We start from the raw sequence: 20,186 nt of genomic DNA, 5'->3' as shown, positions 1-20,186 counted from the left end.
CTATCCATTTGTGTTACAGGTTCCGTGCGATTTTGATGCTTTCCAGGTGACAAACCAACTGTTTCTATGGTTCCTACAGCTCTGACACTTTTCTTGACAATTCTCTTTACAGTTCTCTTGCTGACACTACATGGTTCTGGAGTCTGTTCTTGTGTTTTCCAATGTCGACAGTAGGAGACCTGCTTTCAAATTCACATTTGAAAAAGTTATAAATGCGTAAATAATCTTCCTCGCCTGCTTGTGAAGCACTTCACGTTTATTGCCGTCACCTGACTTTTTTTGAATCGCACTTAAACATTTACAAGATACACATTCACAGCTCTACTGCTGCAAGGAGAGAGGAGAAAAAAAAAGAAAGAAAAGGAAAGGAAAAAAATTGATAGTTGAGTGAATAATTTGGTTGTCGTGAAGTGCGGCAACAGTGCAGCATGTAGGACAGAGATTCTCGTGTGCTAGCTGTAACTCTATACTAGAATGAATATTATTGTCTGCCAGTGGCTAATGGAGGAGGGATGTGCAGAACAGCTGAAAATTGGGCTGCCGTCTTACATGACATGAACAATGACGTCTGCGATCTGGTGGTGATCTGAACGGCCGAGGCTAGCAGGAGTGTCGCTTATATTCTCTTCTTCTCTTGGCACAGTGCGGTCCAGTTCTGCACACCATTGGCCGCCGTTTCCTCTGCTCTTGCAATCCACATCTTTGATCCAGCACATGTGGTTATGCCAGAACATAAAGTGATGAGTTGCTCTGCTATGAATGGGTGCATCATAATTTTTACTTGTGATTGTTTCTGCTTTACAATGATTGGATTTTTGCTGGTTAACTGTGTTTATTGCAAAAATATTTAATTTATTTTAAAGTATTCAGTTCAATTGCATCCATATCTTGCTGCTTATTTGCAGACAATTTTTGTTCAAGCATGTTGAATATCATAAAAGTATCAGGACTTCACTTCTGTCCACTATTCAAAACTCCACTACATCTTCAAATACACAACCAGTTAGAAATATTTCCTCTTCGTAATTACTTTCATGTAGTTGATGTTTGTCTGACAGAAAATGTGGACTACGTTCTGCTCTTTATTGTTAAGGAGATAAAGTTGAATATGAAGACTGGTCTATCTGCATTCTTATTATTCATTGCAAATATAGATCATCAACTGATTCAACATCTTTGCTATAAGGTAAGTTGGTAAATGAGGTATAAAATGGTGCTTTTCAGAAAACTTTTTCTTTCTCATACCATTACCTATTACATGTGTTCCTTTGCTGGTTGGAATATCATCATGACTGTCATGTACGAGCAATGCTGCTGTAATTCAGTTGCGTTTTTGTGTCCTTCTTCTTCTTCTTCTTCTTCTTCTTCTTCTTGTTAAAGATTTTTTGTTTTCAGACATACAATAGCAACAAACAAGTATGTGGCTCTTTAAATATTCTCCAACCACAATTAACATCAATGTTCAGCAGATCCTTATCATTACCCATCATATTTCATAATACATGTATTGAAATGAGGTTTTGTGTGACCTGGCCTCATCTGTGCCACATCAAATTATTTCGTATCTTCATTTTCTTTCCTGTTATTGTTGTGTATCATATGGCATATAAGAGTTTTTGAATCACAAGAATAACTACACACAAAATTACAAAACTCACTACATATTAACACTTCATCGCAAATCTATGAGTAAAATATTGCAAATGACAATAACTGTAGTTGAATATATAGGTCTTTCATGTAATTTCACTCTGATCATCACTGTCAGCTAATTTTCCAAATGACCATTGAAGGCTAGTGAGAGGCTGGGTTATGCAGTGTGAGCAAGTGTCTGTCATTCAGCATCACAGCAACAAGATGGTTACAGTGATTTTCTTTCTTGTGGAGAGTGTCTGCTCATCTTCCATGATCTGTTCAGTTGTGATTGATAGTCCAAATTGCTTGAGGGTGGGCAAATCTCAGAGATTCTCTTGGATGTGGGACAGTTTTATACATTTGTGGAGAACAGTTTTGTTGCCAGCAGTGTTCCCATTCATTGATGGCATTTATTTCATCTCCAACAAGAAGCCTGGCCATGATAAGAGCGGGATCTTTTTTGCTCCTCAAGAATTATTGGAAAGTCGGGGTTATCGGCAATCTTCTGGTAATGAAGTAGTAGTGTGCTCTTCTATCTGATATTGGGAGGTGGAGTGTGGCTCAAGATAAGTAACCAATATGTGGGAGTAGATTGTATTGACCCACTAACAATGCGCATCTATTAAGTAGTACGTCTGCCTTTTTCACATGTGGACTATAAGTCAAACAGTGTCACAGTACTTTATTGTTGAGTTCAGCAATCAGAGTGTCAGTACTAGAAAAGTGTCTGCTGGCACTTGTCAATTAATGCCGCAGAGCATGTGGAGAATGTTATGTTTACTTTTGAGCTTAGTGGGTGGTTGCATGGAGTGTTCCTTAAAAGAAAGTTTGATATCAAATGTGATCCCAAGGTAGTTTGGATGCGTGTTCTAATGAAATTTGTTTCCTCAAAATAGCCATCAAGGGCTCTGTGTGCCACTCCATTGGATAGATAAAAACATCCAATTTCTATTTTGTTTGAGTTTGGTTGTAACCTCCATTTACAGAAGTAATGGCTTACGATGTCTGGATCTGAAGTTCATATTTCTTCAGTTATTTTTAATGTTTTGTGTTGGATAGTTATTGCCCAGTCATCCGCACAGCAAAACTTTCTGGACTGAGTTGGAGGAATATCAGATATTTATAAATTAAACAAGAGAGGAATGAGGACGTATCTGTGCAGCAAGCCACTATTCAATATTTTTGGACAGCTAGTTTCTTTTCCTCCTGTTGTAGTAGATGTCCCTCCAGCTAACCTGCTGTCAATTAGTTTTGGTGACTGTCTGCATGGAATAAGCTGTAATAATTTACAAAGCAGCCTGTGCCTCCAAGTGTGTTATGTGCTGAAATGAGATCAGCTGAAGTGACCCATGTTTTCTGTTTCATTTGGTGTTGTGCTTCAGTGAATGTTCTTAATGACAATACCTGATCGATGCAGTGGGTCAGTATCCAATTTTCTCAACAGGAAGGCTCTAAAGGCTCAGTGGCCTAATCTGATTGTACAGAAATCTTTGATTCCACTTACAAATAGTGTGACTGAGGGTAGTTCTGTGGCTGGTCTGATGTCTAGCTAGGTTTGAGTATGGCTATGGTTTCTGATCGCTTCATTTTTTGTGTACTTGAACCAAATGTCATAATGACGGAGAGAAATTCTGCCAGCCATAGCTTTGCATAATTCCCATATGCAAAGTATTTTGGAGTAGATTCCATTACTTCCTGGTGCCTTTCCTAATTTGTCTTAAAACCAACAAAAATTTCTGATACAGATAAAGTTGTTGCTCATGTGTGTGTCTCTTATTGTTGTTTTCTTTTTGGGGGAATCTAACAAACACATTCATCCAGGTTTCTAGCAAATGCTACCAACTTTGTTTTTCTGAAGTTTCGTACAGGTTGTGAAAATAATGATAAGAGTGAAGAACTTTTAAAATATCTGAGATACATGGTGTAATTTTGTGATACTGGAATGACCTGTGAAGGCCATGAGTTGACTGGAATTTTGCGTGTATTAATTACTGTTACTTCTCAAATTTTTATTAAAACTTCATGGATGTCACTGAGGTAAGACAGAGAGCATGGATGTTCATTCATGACTGGTGATCATATTTAAGTTCGCACTCCATAAGCACCTTAGTATGTTGCTACTGGCAAGTCAAAGCCAGGAATTTTTCCTCTCTGGTTCATTTGCAGCATGTGATTCCTCAAGAGTGACTACATCATTGTTATAGTTCGATAAAATCTTCATTAAGACTTGACCTTTGATTTACTTCCACCTTCAATATTGATTTGATAGATAACAGGTCCATAGTTTATAGCTGGAGGCTTCTGAAAAGAACTGAGAGACTCATGTTGTGTGATGAATTCATTTTAGCCAGGATTATCTGGCTGCCTCTGCTTCTCACCTTTAGATATTTATCTTGAAGTGACTGTTCTTTAGTACCATGTAGAGGACACATGACTTAAGGAATGTCATGGATGCATACAGTCGTTGTTGATCTTTTTCTTTCCCAAATGTGGTATAAGAAGATTCTATTCATCAGTGCCTAAGACAGGCTGTTTATGTACTGAAATTTTCTTCACTTACGTTGAAAAGCTCTCTGGTTTTCAGTTGGATGGCAGTGTTTGAATAACCTGCTTTATGTATTTCATTGAGTAAATATTGATAGACAAGGAAAAAATATTAGGAGATGGACTACTATTTTAGTGTGAATGCTGAAGGCTAAAGGAGCTTGGAAAGCTAAGGCCTGTTAGAGAAAGAAAACCAGACATTTGACAGAAATTGTTGTATAAAGGCCTCCTCTAGACTTTAATTTGCATTGTGGTTAGATGTATGCATCATTTTTGCTCTTGCATATTTTATGGTGTAATTTATCCACCCATTCTGGATTATGCCATTGTCCATCTTTTTCTGTTTCATACAATCAAGAAAATTTCTTCTTGATCCATCAACCCTCCACTCATATGACTATACTTCTAGATCATCCACTCCAGTATGTTTCCCAATAGATTTGTTGGTTTCACCATCTCTCTTAATAATTCCCATCATACACCTGCATTTGTGTTTGAGTAGTCTTTGGATTTAAAGTCTGTCTCTCATTCGCGTAAGTCAGAACTGCTAATGCACTGATTTTGAGCTTCCTTTGTACACACACGTCAGGAATGTGAGCCTATTTAGTGTACCAGAATCAATGTAGACAATTTCTTTTAGCTTTCATTTACTTTGCTATCCACCCTATCAGTTTCTTAAAGCGTCCGAAGTACAAAAACTCATCACTGCTCATTTTTACAGTTTTTTCAGCATATTGACTGTACATTATTTTAGTCTACTTTCAAAGATGCTCTATGATGATGGATGATCTCTTCATCCATTGCTGAAACGTATATTCACTAAATGCAAGCAGTATAATATCATTTGGAAAAAGTGGTTTGATTATGTTCTCTTAACACCAACTCCTTTGTTTTCTTGATTTAAGTATCTGAAAACTATCTCTAATGATGAGAAAAATTTTTGTTATATGGAATCTTGTTGCCAAATTCCTCTTTCAGTTCAGAGCTTATTACTTTCATGAAGAAATATTCATATAATGGAAGTTATAGCAGTTATGCATACACTTCAGTATAATAATTTAGGCTGAAGCAATAACTTGTTTTGTAGTGGCTGTGGTAAAGACTTTCTTGGTATTTGAGTCAGACTTTCTAAACTACATGAATCCCAAGCAGTATGATAATTCTCACTTACTGCACCATTATACAGTTCAGCTCACAATTAGCAAATGGTCCATTGTGCTATATTTATTTCTGTTCCTTTGCTTGGTTCAGTTCTATGTTGTTGGTGATAACTTACTGAATATCTTGTACGTTATGGATATCTCTGTACTTGTGAGGCATAATGATTACAGAATTTTCCCAGATTTTGAGTACTGTGTTCTCTTGGAGACAGTCTGTAAATAATTTTGTAAATTCTTTTTGTATTAGTTTTCCTCATCTACATCTACATGACTACTCTGGAATTCACATTTAAGTGCTTGGCAGAGGGTTCATTGAACCACAATCACACTATCTCTCTACCTTCCACTTCCGAACAGCACGCGGGAAAAACGAATACCTAAACCTTTCTGTTCGAGCTCTGATTTCTCTTGTTTTATTTTGATGATCATTCCTACCTATGTAGGTTGGGCTCAACAAAATATTTTCGCATTCGGAAGAGAACGTTGGTGACTGAAATTTCGTAAATAGATCTCGCCGCGACGAAAAACGTCTTTGCTTTAATGACTTCCATCCCAATTCGCTAATCATATCTGCCACACTGTCTCCCCTATTACGTGATAATGCAAAACGAGCTGCCCTTTTTTTCACCTTTCGATGTCCTCCGTCAATCCCACCTGGTAGGGATCCCACACCGCGCAGCAATATTCTAACAGAGGACGAACGAGTGTAGTGTAAGCTGTCTCTTTAGTGGACTTGTTGCATCTTCTAAGTATCCTGCCAATGAAACGCAACCTTTGGCTCGCCTTCCCCACAATATTATCTATGTGGTCTTTCCAACTGAAGTTGTTCGTAATTTTAACACCCAGGTACTTAGTTGAATTGACAGCCTTGAGAATTGTACTATTTATCGAGTAATCGAATTCCAACGGATTTCTTTTGGAACTCATGTGGATCACCTCACACTTTTCGTTATTTAGTGTCTACTGCCACCTGCCACACCATACAGCAATCTTTTCTAAATCGCTTTGCAACTGATACTGGTCTTCGGGTGACCTCACTAGACGGTAAATTACAGCATCATCTGCGGACAACCTAAGAGAACTGCTCAGATTGTCACCCAGGTCATTTATATAGATCAGGAACAGCAGAGGTCCCAGGACGCTTCCCTGGGGAACACCTGATATCACTTCAGTTTTACTCTATGATTTGCCTCAACTTTGACCAAAATCTCTAGGCACCTTACCTTTGCTCTTTGCCCAAGTACCTTTGTTAACAAGTTGTCCCTTTCGTCTGTGGCTGTGGTGCCTGATGAGATTGTGCACTCTGTCTGTTCTGTAGCTCTGAGTTTACTCTGGGTCTTTCAGGTTTGTTAGTACATCCTCGACTATCAACAAGAATCATTATAGAAGGTGCTAACCTTTCAATAGAGCTACCATTTGAGAACTATACTGACACACGATTCGATTTAAGAACGCTATTCTTCTGCGTATTTAGGGAAAAAAATTATATGATAATCTTTTTATGCACTTTTCCATCACGTAAGAAAAGTAGATTTGCTTAAACACAGTGTAATACTCAGTTGGGGAGGTGGCCATCACATTATGTTATGGAAGTTTGTTACAATCTTCTGTATCTCCGAGCATAGACATTTATTGTCAATGCACACTTATATATAAATAATACAAGTAATGATTAAGTAGACTGATTATGCACAGCTGTAGTGAGTGTACCATAATGCCGTGGTCGAGTTGTGCTGCATCTGTTATGGGCTGATTATCATTAGGGGTTCAGTTCACATGATGTGGTAGTTCGTGAGACTCTCCTGCCTCTATCAATTTTGCCACTGTGTCAGTGTCAATATCCAGCAATAGAGCTCCATAACACTAAAGTTTCAAGTTAAAAAATAAGAATAAGTAGCTACATGTGGAATTCAGAACAAAAAGTGAGTGATAGAGCAGTTCGAATCTCAACTGATATGCTTTTGCCGTTGTTTTAAAAATGACAAAATTTTCCATGTGGGTTGTTATTTAATGTGTTAATTCACCATGATCATGATTTCGACCTGTTGTGCCATGCTCGAGCAACAGCACACTGTGAAATACGTCAATGGATATTGTTCCACTAAATCATACATTTGCAGTTGTTACTGCTGTGAAGAATTAATGTTGTCCTGGTATAAGAGTATGTAGTTTTGTCCATTTTGGTTTGTATTTGAGCTGTGACTTAGTTATGGTCATAAAATATGGAAGAAAAAGCCTATATGCAGTAACAAACTATAATTTTTAGTAGATGCATAATGCGTTTTGAGCCCTGAACACCCCTCCTTATGTGCTTACTTAACACTATTACTTGTGTATGTGTAATAGGAGCAGTGGGAATTAGGGTGTACAAGGTAGTTTGATGATACAATTACAATTGAAAATAAATTTTTGTGTTTTTTTCATGGTTGTAGCATCAATTGAAAAATCAAGTAACTTATTGTCCAACAGAATACAATCTGCTATTTCCAATGAAATCTACACAAACGATGACAAAGCACTGATCTACACATGCATACTGTATTGATGAATGGTGTCACTGAAAGTTGACAACTTGTTTAAGAATAGTAATGTATCATCCTTAACTCGCACAGTAAATATTAACACCCTCAGAAAAGTGTGTAGTGGTGTACAAAAATCACAGTGCAACAGATATATCTTGCCTTATATAAAGGGAAAATAGGAGGAATTTATAAAATACATTAAAAATAATACACTGACATTTACAGTGTAAACCACCATGAAAAAACAGCTAACCATATTTACCAAAACACACACACACACACACACACACATTCCAAGTGACATTCACCATTCTCATTATATTTCACACAAAAAGTAAGGGGAAAATGACAAGACCTTTTACATTGTTGTTAATATTTGTAGCCGTTCTTCCTTAGTTGCACATCATTTGCATTCATCGTGTAGATAAGAGTAAATATTATCCATGTTTTGCCACTAAAGACTGATTTTGTTTCCAAGGACGCAAGTTACACCTATTCATATTATTCTGATATCAGTAGGTGAAACAAAACAAATGTTCAGTTGTAAAAGGTGAGTAGTATTTATTCTTACCTATATTTTAGGTTTTAAATTGTAAGACATTTCCAGGGGCAGATGTGGATTCTGACCACAATCTATTGGTTATGAACTGCAGACTGAAACTGAAGAAACTGCAAAAAGGAGGGAATTTAAGGAGATGGGACCTGGATAAACTGAAAGAACCAGAGGTTGTACAGAGTTTCAGGGAGAGCATAAGGGAACAATTGACAGGAATGGGGGAAAGAAATACAGTAGAAGAAGAATGGGTAGCTCTGAGGGATGAAGTAGTGAAGGCAGCAGAGAATCAAGTAGGTAAAAAGACGAGGGCTAATAGAAATCCTTGGGTAACAGAAGAGATATTGAATTTAATTGATGAAAGGAGAAAATATAAAAATGCAGTAAATGAAGCAGGCAAAAAGGAATACAAACGTCTCAAAAATGAGATTGACAGGAAGTGCAAAATGGCTAAGCAGGGATGGCTAGAGGACAAATGTAAGGATGTAGAGGCTTGGCTCACTAGGGGGTAAGATAGATACTGCCTACAGGAAAATTAAAGAGACATTTGGAGAGAAGAGAACCACTTGTATGAATATCAAGAGCTCAGATGGCAACCCAGTTCTAAGCAAAGAAGGGAAGGCAGAAAGGTGGAAGGAGTATATAGAGGGTTTATACAAGGGCGATGTACTTGAGGACAATATTATGGAAATCGAAGAGGATGTAGATGAAGATGAAATGGGAGATAAGATACTGCGTGAAGAGTTTGACAGAGCACTGAAAGACCTGAGTCGAAACAAGGCCCCGGGAGTAGACAACGTTCCATTAGAACTACTGATGGCCTTGGGAGAGCCAGTCCTGACAAAACTGTACCATCTGGTGAGCAAGATGTATGAGACAGGCGAAATACCCACAGACTTCAAGAAGAATATAATAATTCCAATCCCAAAGAAAGCAGGTGTTGACAGATGTGAAAATTACCGAACTATTAGTTTAATAAGTCACAGCTGCAAAATACTAACGTGAATTCTTTACAGACGAATGGAAAAACTGGTAGAAGCGGACCTCGGGGAAGATCAGTTTGGATTCCGTAGAAATGTTGGAACACGTGAGGCAATACTAACCTTACGACTTATCTTAGAAGAAAGATTAAGAAGAGGCAAACCTACGTTTCTAGCATTTGTAGACTTAGAGAAAGCTTTTGACAACGTTAACTGGAATACTCTCTTTCAAATTCTGAAGGTGGCAGGGGTAAAATACAGGGAGCGAAAGGCTATTTACAATTTGTACAGAAACCAGATGCCAGTCATAAGAGTCGAGGGGCATGAAAGGGAAGCAGTGGTTGGGAAAGGAGTGAGACAGGGTTGTAGCCTCTCCCCGATGTTATTCAATCTGTATATTGAGCAAGCAGTAAAGGAAACAAAAGAAAAATTTGGAGTAGGTATTAAAATTCATGGAGAAGAAGTAAAAACTTTGAGGTTCGCCGATGACATTGTAATTCTGTCAGAGACAGCAAAGGACTCGGAAGAGCAGTTGAACGGAATGGACAGTGTCTTGAAAGGAGGATATAAGATGAACATCAACGAAAGCAAAACGAGGATAATGGAATGTAGTCAAATTAAATCGGGTGATGCTGAGGGGATTAGATTAGGAAATGAGACACTTAAAGTAGTAAAGGAGTTTTGCTATTTAGGGAGTAAAATAACTGATGATGGTCTAAGTAGAGAGGATATAAAATGTAGACTGGCAATGGCAAGGAAATCGTTTCTGAAGAAGAGAAATTTGTTAACATCGAGTATAGATTTAAGTGTCAGGAAGTCGTTTCTGAAAGTATTTGTATGGAGTGTAGCCATGTATGGAAGTGAAACATGGACGATAACCAGTTTGGACAAGAAGAGAATAGAAGCTTTCGAAATGTGGTGCTACAGAAGAATGCTGAAGATAAGGTGGGTAGATCACGTAACTAATGAGGAGGTATTGAATAGGATTGGGGAGAAGAGAAGTTTGTGGCACAACTTGACTAGAAGAAGGGATCGGTTGGTAGGACATGTTTTGAGGCATCAAGGGATCACAAATTTAGCATTGGAGGGCAGCGTGGAGGGTAAAAATCGTAGGGGGGAGACCAAGAGATCAATACACTAAGCAGATTCAGAAGGATGTAGGTTGCAGCAGGTACTGGGAGATGAAGAAGCTTGCATAGGATAGAGTAGCATGGAGAGCTGCATCAAACCAGTCTCAGGACTGAAGACCACAACAACAACATATTTTAGGAAAATTTAATGTAATTGGATTGATAAAATATGTATTCACTAAGCAGCAGCAAGTCAACACACACATAAAAAAAGTTTCAGTATGCAAGCTTTCGGAGCCAGTGGTCCCTTCTTCTGGCAGAAGGTTTGAAGGAGGTGGACTGGAGAGGTTTAGGTAAAGGATTAGAGTTCAGAAAACTTGTGCAGAACCCCAGATCAGAGGAGACTTACTGGACAGGATGGGAAGGAAAGACCGATTGTTGGGGACTGCATCAGATGAGATTTGAAAATCTGTGAGCTTGAAGGTGGAAGACGGGGTAATATGAAAGGTAGAGATTACTGTTAAAACATTGTGCACGAGTTAATTGGAGTGAAAAGCTAAGTGCATTGTATGTAAGAGAGGTGGGATGGGGATGGCGAAAAACAGACAGGTCAGAAAATGAAAGGTGTAGAAAACTGAAACAGACCGAAGAAAGTAGTAGTTACTGTGAATAAAAGCGGAGACAGAAGAAATTAATGTAAATTAAGGCCAGGTGGGTGGCGATAACCAAGGACATGTTGTAACGTTAGCTTCCACATGCGGAGTTCTGAGAAACTGGTGTCTGGGGGAAGGACCAAGGTCGCGCATGTGGTGAACCAGGCACTAAGGTCACGACTGTCGTGTTGTAGAACATGCTGTGTGACAGGATATTGTATGTTACTGGTATGCACACTCTGCCTATGCCCATTCATCCTAACTGATAACTTGTTGGTAGTCATGCCGATGTAAAAGGCCCAACAATGTTCACATAAGAACCAGTGTATGATGTGTCATTTCCCAGGTGGCTCTCCCTTTGATAGTATATGTTTTGCCAGTTACAAGGCTGGCATAGGTGGTAAGAGTGTGCATAGGACAAGCCTTGCAGCAGGGACTGTAACAGGGTTAGGAGCAATCGGGAAGGGAGATGGGTGCAGAAGGAGAATAGGGTCTGACAAGAACATTGCGGTTGAAAAGCTGTTCTAGGTGTGGTGGGCAAAATCGTAGACTGAATAGATCTCATTGCAGGGCATGCTTTTAGGAAGTCGTGGACTTGTCGAAGTAGCTTATTAATATGTTAAAGACCTGGGTAATAATGAGTGACAAGTGGTTTTTTGGAAGGGTCAGTTGTATTAGGATTGGGTGTGTTATGGCTGTGGAAATCCACTTTTGCACTAAGCTGGTGAAGTAATTACATCCAGTGAGGACTGAGGTGAAAATAGTGGTTTATTGCTGTAAGGAGTCAGCATCCAAACAAATAAGTTTACTTCAAATGCCAAGGCTGTATGGTAGGGAATGTGTGATATGGAAAGAATGACTACTGTCAAAATGTAAGTAGTGTTGCTTGTTGGTCAGTTTAATGTGGTCAGAAGTGGGTAGCTGGCCTTGAGATCCACTTCAAGGAAAGTGGCATGGGATTCGGAATAGGACCATGCGAAATTTAAATGGGATTTAGAGATTCCATGAGTTTTTCAAAAAAAGTATTTTGAATAAACAAAATGTTTTAATTACTGTAAAGGACTCACTGCTTCCAGAGAAGAGAGGTCTAACTGTTCAAACAATAAACTTAGTCACCTTGTAAATCTATCAAAAACTGTCATCCGAACTGTTGTCACTTCTTCGAATAGAGACATGCAATGTCTTTTTATTCAGTTATTCAATGACATGTTAATATTTTTTGTAATACACCCTGGTTTTAAAAATGTTGTTATTTGTAAACACATAAATGTTATATGCAAGAACTGTGTTTTACGGTCTAAATTACACCTGCCCCAGGTCTGTCCCAACTAATACTAGTAATAGATACTATTAATTCTTGTATGGATGTTGGTTAGTCATTGTTATTTCATTGTTAAACTAACCAGTACACATATGTAATAAGGGTAGGATGAACATAATTTAGGGGCAAAGGTAACAACCCACTGAGTAGTAGAGGTTAATAAAAGCTGAACTTGTAACAGAAAGCATGGTTTGTTTCCTTCTGTGCAAAATAGCTTTCATTAAAGCATAATAGAATGAAATTATTCAATAATATTGTAGGAATCCTAAATGTACAGTGACCATTCATTACCTTTTCATCTAGAAAGAAGTCTTTGCCTTCTGTGGTATATGTTTCACTAGTCTTTGTCATCACTGTGGTTGATATTTGGGCTAGAGAGTGCAGTGATTAAATGAAGATTCATACATGATCATGAATCTTCAGAGTCATATATGTTGCATCTTACCGTTTACAGATTCTGTGCTGAAATTTTGCTCTGCTGTTAGAAACAGTTGTATATGAAACACGCCTCCTTCTGTATTTAGTTTCTTATCTATGTGTCAGAATGTACAGTCTTATTCAGAATGATCTAGATACTTTCAAGTGGCTGCAAAAAATGTTTTACTGAGGTGAGGTATTATATGGTTATAAGTGTGGAAACAGCAACTCAAGAAGAATTTTTTGTTACTATGATATACAGCAACAAGACTGCTAGACCAGTGGGAGTGGAAGTTTGCATGAATGAAGTTGTGGAAGCGTGAGTTCGCAATCACACATCAATTTAGAACTGTTTGCGCAAGTGTCTCTCACCATATGTAATGGCTTGGAGCAGCTGAATCAGATAAGTCATTCATGAAAGTGGCGAAATTGGACTGAGCAAAGGTTGGAAATTTGTACGGGCATTGATAACCGTGCAGTTGAGTGCCCCACAAAACCAAAACATATCAAACATCATCATGAATCAGATACGGTTTCCTTTGAAAGGAGTTTTTCAGTGCTATCCAAACAGTTGGGTTTGGAATTCCTAGGTCCCAACTGGTATGAGGTGTTGACTTTTGTGGACTTCTGAAGAACGTTTCCTTGATCCATTCAGACAGTTCCTGAGATGTCAGTTGCAAAACTCTGATTTTGTCTTTTTAAAGGTGGAACCTTGGTAAATGAGCCCCAGAATTTCTGATGCACTGTGGTGCCAGACTCCTCTTGCAGAACTCCATCATGCCATTGGTCTAGCAGCCATGTTGATGGAAGTCACCGTAGCTAAAAAAAAAAAGACTGTTTGAGTTGCTGCTTCCATACACACAACCATATAATACCTTACCTCAATACAAACATTTCTTACAGTTTCTTGAATGTGTCTTAATCATTTTGAATAACCCTGTATCGACACTTGCAATATGAAGAGGGAATGGTGGTGTCCTTTCTGCTCATCTTTTACAAAAATCATAATCTTGTGATGAACTTTGTCTTAAATTGAAAAAGATATTGAGTTTAATTGTTTCTTAGACCAGGTGTATAATTATTTAAACTTTTTGGTGAAACTTAGCCCAAAAATTTAAATCTTAGCCATCAGTGTGATTTTTCATAACAAATGTCATATTCATATTTTCAGATTTAGGACCCGTCTTACACATCTATAAATCTTTAAAAGTATGTTGTGGGTGAAGGTTAACAACAGTTAATGAAAATTGTAGTTCTTAAAATTTTTTATGTCGATCATAATGCACCACACCACTCAGTGTACACGTTATGCAGAATGTGTTGGTATTGCTAAGGTTATGCTGAAAAATATTTTCAGGTTCCACGTCCTACTTATGTCATTACTGGTACCTATTTAAAAAGTATTTTGTTAACAAAGGTTAACAACAATTACTTTATGTGTGCGCGTGCGCGAGCCTGCGCATGGGCGGGCAGGCAGGCAGGCAGGCGTGTGTGCCTGCATGTGGTGGGCATGAGGTACTCTCTTGGTAGTACACATTATGGAAAATATATTGGTATTGCTAGAGTTAATGTTCTCAATTCTCACTGCTTACTTATCATCGTAAGTTTGCCACATTGAACAATTAAATGTTAAAGATTTGTATATACATTGTTGTAAAGTTGTTGAGTAAGTAGTAACAAACATTCATGATGGAAGGTGCATATATTTTAACTGGGACAAATGAAAGGCAATGACAGTGAAAATACATAAAGTGTCAGTACAATAATTATGAAGCTGAGATCGTGGTGAGAAGATACTCATTATGAAAGCAGAAAGAATGAAAATAAGTAATAGAATAAATGGTGGTCTGATTCATGATAGTTTTGTGGCTTTATGTAATGGAAGAGTATGTAGAATTAATTCATTCCATCCTGAAAATGTTTTACTGTGCAGATAAAATTATCATAAGCTTGCTCAAAAAGTTTCAGTGACTTAACTAGAAATTCAGATGTTTTGGAATCATTATTCTATAGGCATCAAATCTATGTGCAAAGTAAATGCCAGTTTACTAAAGCTTCTTCATTGGATGCAGATGCAAAATTTTGCAGTGTCAGCATTCTGATATCTTTCTGCTTTCAGTGAGCTTTATTTATTTATTTATTATGCATGGTTTCAGTGGAAGCATAATTTCAGAGAAAATACATCAATAGCAGATATCTCTTTTGAAGTACTTGACAGCTCATAATTTGATGTCTCTTTCAGATGATCCAGTCAGAAGGTACTTAAAGTAACTGTAGCACTAAATTTGAAAGACATCTCGGATGTGAACTTATCTTAAGGCTTATTACAGAAATTACGTGACTGCAAAAAAAGTAGATATTAAGTACAGATATGGTGTTTTAGATATTTCCATTGTTCAGCATTAATTTGTAAAGTGATCATAGGAAATTACTTAGATTCAGTTTAGGTGAAAATTTTGCTGCTCCTCTGCCAAAAGTGCTGAGATTTGTTTAGCTGCTTGGGTTGCCTGCCAAGTCTAATTTTAGCTCACTTCCATCTTCTGCATGACGCACTGGCCCAGCCTGCTCTGCTCCAGCTGCCAGTGCTGGCAGCTGTTGACTGCTCTCCTCTCCTCTGCTCTGTTCACCTCTGTGGAAGCAGCCTGTGTGGTGGGGGCAGTCACCTGTATTTGTTTACATTGCCTCCGTCTGTCCAGCATTTTGTGCAAGTATGCACAAATATGTGATGAGCAAAACTAGTGAAGCTAACAAGTTTGTGCTCTGAAGTTGTTGAAGTCATTACTTCTGGCAACATTGTGTTGTAACCTAACAACTTATTACAAGTGGGTCACTTCCTGTTATGGCTGAAGGCTTTGGAGTGAACTGATGAACTGATAATTTAGAGAAGGTATATATGTACACACACACACACACACACACACACACACAGACAGAGAGGGTGCAGTACCTTTTAATATTTGAGATGTTTTTTGTAACAGTGTTACGTGTATGTTCTGATCTCGGCATGTTCTGATCTCGGCATGAGCTTGCTATGAAAAAGGCCTGGAAGTCAGAACACCAGTTACATCTTTTGTTGCATATATTTACCATGTAATATTTTGTTTAACTTTCTCACAGGTTGGCATCTGCCCATGATTTCCACAGAAGTCTGGCAGGAAGGGGTCCATCATCCAGACCAAATGAGCTAGTACAGGCAAATGGGGATAAAGTGAGCAGCAGTACAGATGAAAGCCCAAGTGCAGATACATCTGTACCTGACTCTCTAGATGACACTCTTGCAAGTACCCCTTCTCCAGCTGCTGAAAGTGACAAGCATTTGCAACATACTCTCTCACCTTCACCCACTATGGAAGGAAGACAGAATAGTAAAGTAGCAGAGGAAAATGAAGAAAAGATGAGCAACGAAGGAGCTTCTCTAACAAAAAGCTGCAGTGTGTCTGCCATGGCATCGTTGTTTGCAAGAAAGCAGGTAAACAGTTGAAAAAAAAAATTATCCATTATTTAAATAAACAAGATACAGTTGCAGTGATATTTAAATGCATTTAACTTGGTGTAGTTCTTCAGCAGTTCTCTGAGATATGGTATTGAAAATATTTATATGAAAAAAGAGACATCTCAGCAAATGATTCGTTATGGGCCTGAGACATACATGACACTGAAATTCACAGAAGTGTTTTAATTCTGTACTCGTGTTTTTCAGCAGTAGTCTATATTGCGGAAATAATTTCAGGAAGGAAGGGTATGATACAAAATGAATTGTAACTGGAGAATCTAATTACATTTAATGCCCATTGCAGTATAAAATGTGAGACATTACCCATACATAAGAAATAGTAAGAAGAAAATTTATGACAATTAAAATTTTTTGAAGGCCTTATTCTGTAACCAGGGAAATAAGAAAGATTCTTCAAAGTAAAGGTTCATGTGTGCTTTGACAGTAGCTCTAATGAGACACTAAAAGTCTGACTATGATGTTTAATGTTCTTTGCCACACATTTGTAAAATGTAATATTGTTACAGTTAAGATTTGCAAAAGGCAGTGCTCCTGAGAAAACTAATTTATTATTTATTATTATTATTTGTTTAATGCACAGTGATATTTTTAATGATAAAATAAAAGGCAGATGGAATGTTCTAAAACTCCCCCAAATCATATGGTTATTTCTGTGATAATATTCTGTCAGAGTGCTTATTTTTTGCGGACTATGTGGTTCAGCATGTGGTGAAGTTACTATTCAAAATTTGAGCCATCTTGAACCTGTATTTATCACTTTTTGTGAGTGATTGCCTACTGTTAGCCTGCCACGTACACCCTACTGTTAGCCTGCCACGTACACCTCTGATCAGATTCCAGTCCCTAAGCCTTTTGTGAGAGTTTTTGTTCTTACAAAGAGAAAAGGATGCAGAAAGCGATACTAGGACCATCAGTGTCAAATGTTTTTATTGTTACTTCAGACTGGATGCTTAAGAGTATGATGAATACATTGTTTGGGCTGCTTAAAACCACACCCAAATAATTATTGTAGCAAGTGTTCAATAATTCATTAAGGCAGCTTTTTTGAATAACTGAGTATATAATTGCACCTGTTTCATTGTCCACTAACACTATCTTGATGCTCGTACAATTTCCTATAATTTCTAGATATTCTGGAAATATCTGTAACTCTGCATCTGTCATTTTATAATACAAATTTGTGATATTTTCATTAATGTCTCTTGGTTATTCGTTGCATTTGTGTTCCATTAAGTTACTGGAGTTTATTATGTAACCATATTGTTTTCATATTTTTGAAAAATTCCAGGGTTAAATGAAAAACTGTTTGGAATTATTGTTAGTGTTTAACAGGCACAGATTGTACGACTGTTGGGTTGCTATTATGTATGTTGCATTTATGAGGGCTTAAGTTGGGGATATGGCACAGCTTTTTACTCTTTGGAGATTTCGCCAAGGAGATAGAATTTTATTAGTGCTTTTTTGAAATGCTTTGTGAATTAAAAAATATATAATCCAGGAATGTGAGCAAATTATTTATTGAATAAAATGCCTTATATAGTGCTTATCTTTTTTGGGAGTGTTCTGATGTGAGTTACATATGATTTTTGAATAGGATTTTTGTTTAAACATTCTAATAGTGTGCATTATCAGGAGTTTTGGGAGTTGACTGCCATGAATGATAATATATACAATAAGCAAGCACAAGAAAAAGTGTAGACCAGTAGTGTTTTAGTTACAGATGACTGTGGTAAAGATTAAATAGCATGAGTGTGTCATGTCTCAACCATTTGGACTGACTTGAAATGTGAATCCAGTAGGTGCCATATTTGTATAAACTGTTTGCATTTCAGGAAACTTTTCACTTGCTACAATATGAACCGTTTTCAGTATGAGGCAGACCAGTTCATCTCTCCCATCAGATAGTTGAGTGCCCTTTTTGTGGCCACATAATCACTAAATTATCATATAGAATCTCCAAATATAATGTTTTCTTTAATGCAAAATGCTTTCAACAATTTTGTCGTCAAAACATTGTTTCGAAATCTGTTGGAATTCTGGTCATATATAAAGTATGTAGTGACAAGAGCAATGATAGTGTTTGGATGATAGCACCACTAAAACAGAATTACTTAACATGGTTTCCTGAAATTATTTCACCAAATAAAATGCAGTAAACGTTTTAGAATTTGGATTAAGGATAACTGTAGACATAATTAGTTTGAAAGTAGATACCCTTGATATAACAGAGCAATTGGCATTTCCCCTTGCTTTCCTCTGTCTGATAAGATAACCTCTCTCATTTGACCATACACAATCCAGGGCACTGATGATACTGGTCTTTTGGCACTACTTCTTGCATTCTGCCCAATTTTCAAATATGATGTGGAATTTTTTTTAAATCTAGATATGGATACCAGAGGCTCGATTACATCACAGTTTTTTGCCTGTGTTGTGCAAATGTCATCTCATTTCACCATTGTGATGTGGTCGTTTGTATCAAAAGTGGAATCCATACATACTAGAACCTCCTTTACTAACTTATTGTCTGGTTCGAAATGGTAATGCATAGTCTTGTTTAGTTGTACTGTACCTGTCGTAAAGAATCAAATTGTTTTTAGTTCTGTAAACAGTTCATATAAACAGAAAAAAGATACCAAAGCACAAGATAGGTCTGTTGGGATCGATGGCATTGACTAGCATTCCTTCACAATTTGATCCCAAAGATTGAGAATTTTCAGAGTCATCCTTCCCACAGAAAAGATCAAATTTATATTAACATTCACAATTTCCAAGCAAAGCCCAAAATTTACATAAAGAGTTAATAAGTTTCCCTTTCAGAAATTCCTTCAGAGAGTGATACCAGTAATATCTGACGATCATTTCTTCAATTGAGATATATTCATAAAAAAATCCTCCATTGTGCGTTCTCTTTTCAATGTTAGAAATCCAAAGATTGTGTTAGAGTACCAGCATACTTTACAGCATAGTTAAAAACCTTTTCCTTTCTAGCATAACACAACTTGCAACAGAATCAACAATTTGTTAGGACATAGGGAGATAATGCAGTGAAGTTCTGAATATATTTTTATCAGTGACTTGTGTTGTTAATAAACATGTTGACTCAAGGAAATGAAACTTAGAACCATTATTTCAGCATTAAGAGCCTCCACATTTTATTCATTGTTTGCAAATGGTCATGTCATGGCCAATGTGTCTGTCCTTTGCCAGCATACTGCCGATGTGCTGCTGGCAGTTCCTGCAGCTATGTCTCTCTCTCTCTCTCTCTCTCTCTCTCTCTCTCTCTCTCTCTCTCTCTCTCTCTCTCTCTCTGTTACCCACTACTTGTTTGTTGTGCTGCATAAAATAGTCAAAAGCCTTCAGCTTTCCTACCCTTCAACAGTACTGCCCAATGTTTAGCAGTGAAAGATTTAAAAAAATTATAGCAGAATTGTGACACAGCATCCGGGGCATTGTGGTGCACTGTCTGGGAATCACTGATCTACAGAATCAAATGTTTTGACTTCTAAGCACAAAAGGCCACTAGAGTCGGATTTCTTTCTAATTCCATTAGAGCTCAGTTCATTAGATGAAATATTGCTTTCTCCGTAGAGGATCATTTACAGAAGACAAACTGAACAGTTTTTAAGAGGTTATTGTCGGATAAGTGGCTGAATATTCTGTTATAAACTACTGTCTCACACGTTTGGAAATGGGGGAAGGAGGAAGATATGTGTATAACTAGCACTTCCGTATTCCCCATTTAGGTGTTACTGTTGCACATTTCAGTCTTCAAGAATATACACCTTGACTTGTCTACTGATTACATTGTCAACTC

The 20,186-nt window shown here is 37.5% G+C and overlaps 1 protein-coding gene across 1 annotated transcript in view; it reads left to right on the top strand.

Annotated features, from left to right (window-relative positions):
* The window catches only part of LOC126475002 (supervillin), a 579,202-nt gene that overhangs the window by 163,168 nt on the left and 395,848 nt on the right, over positions 1–20,186 (top strand). The window contains exon 6 of the mRNA XM_050102541.1: positions 15,973–16,324. Coding sequence (XP_049958498.1) covers positions 15,973–16,324 — 352 coding nt within the window. The remainder of the gene's footprint in view (positions 1–15,972; positions 16,325–20,186) is intronic.

The sequence above is a fragment of the Schistocerca serialis genome, chromosome 4 (genome assembly GCF_023864345.2).
Source record: "Schistocerca serialis cubense isolate TAMUIC-IGC-003099 chromosome 4, iqSchSeri2.2, whole genome shotgun sequence".
Lineage (NCBI taxonomy): Eukaryota > Metazoa > Arthropoda > Insecta > Orthoptera > Acrididae > Schistocerca > Schistocerca serialis.
The sequence above is the reverse complement of the archived record's forward strand: the minus strand, read 5'-3'. Positions and strand labels throughout refer to the sequence as shown.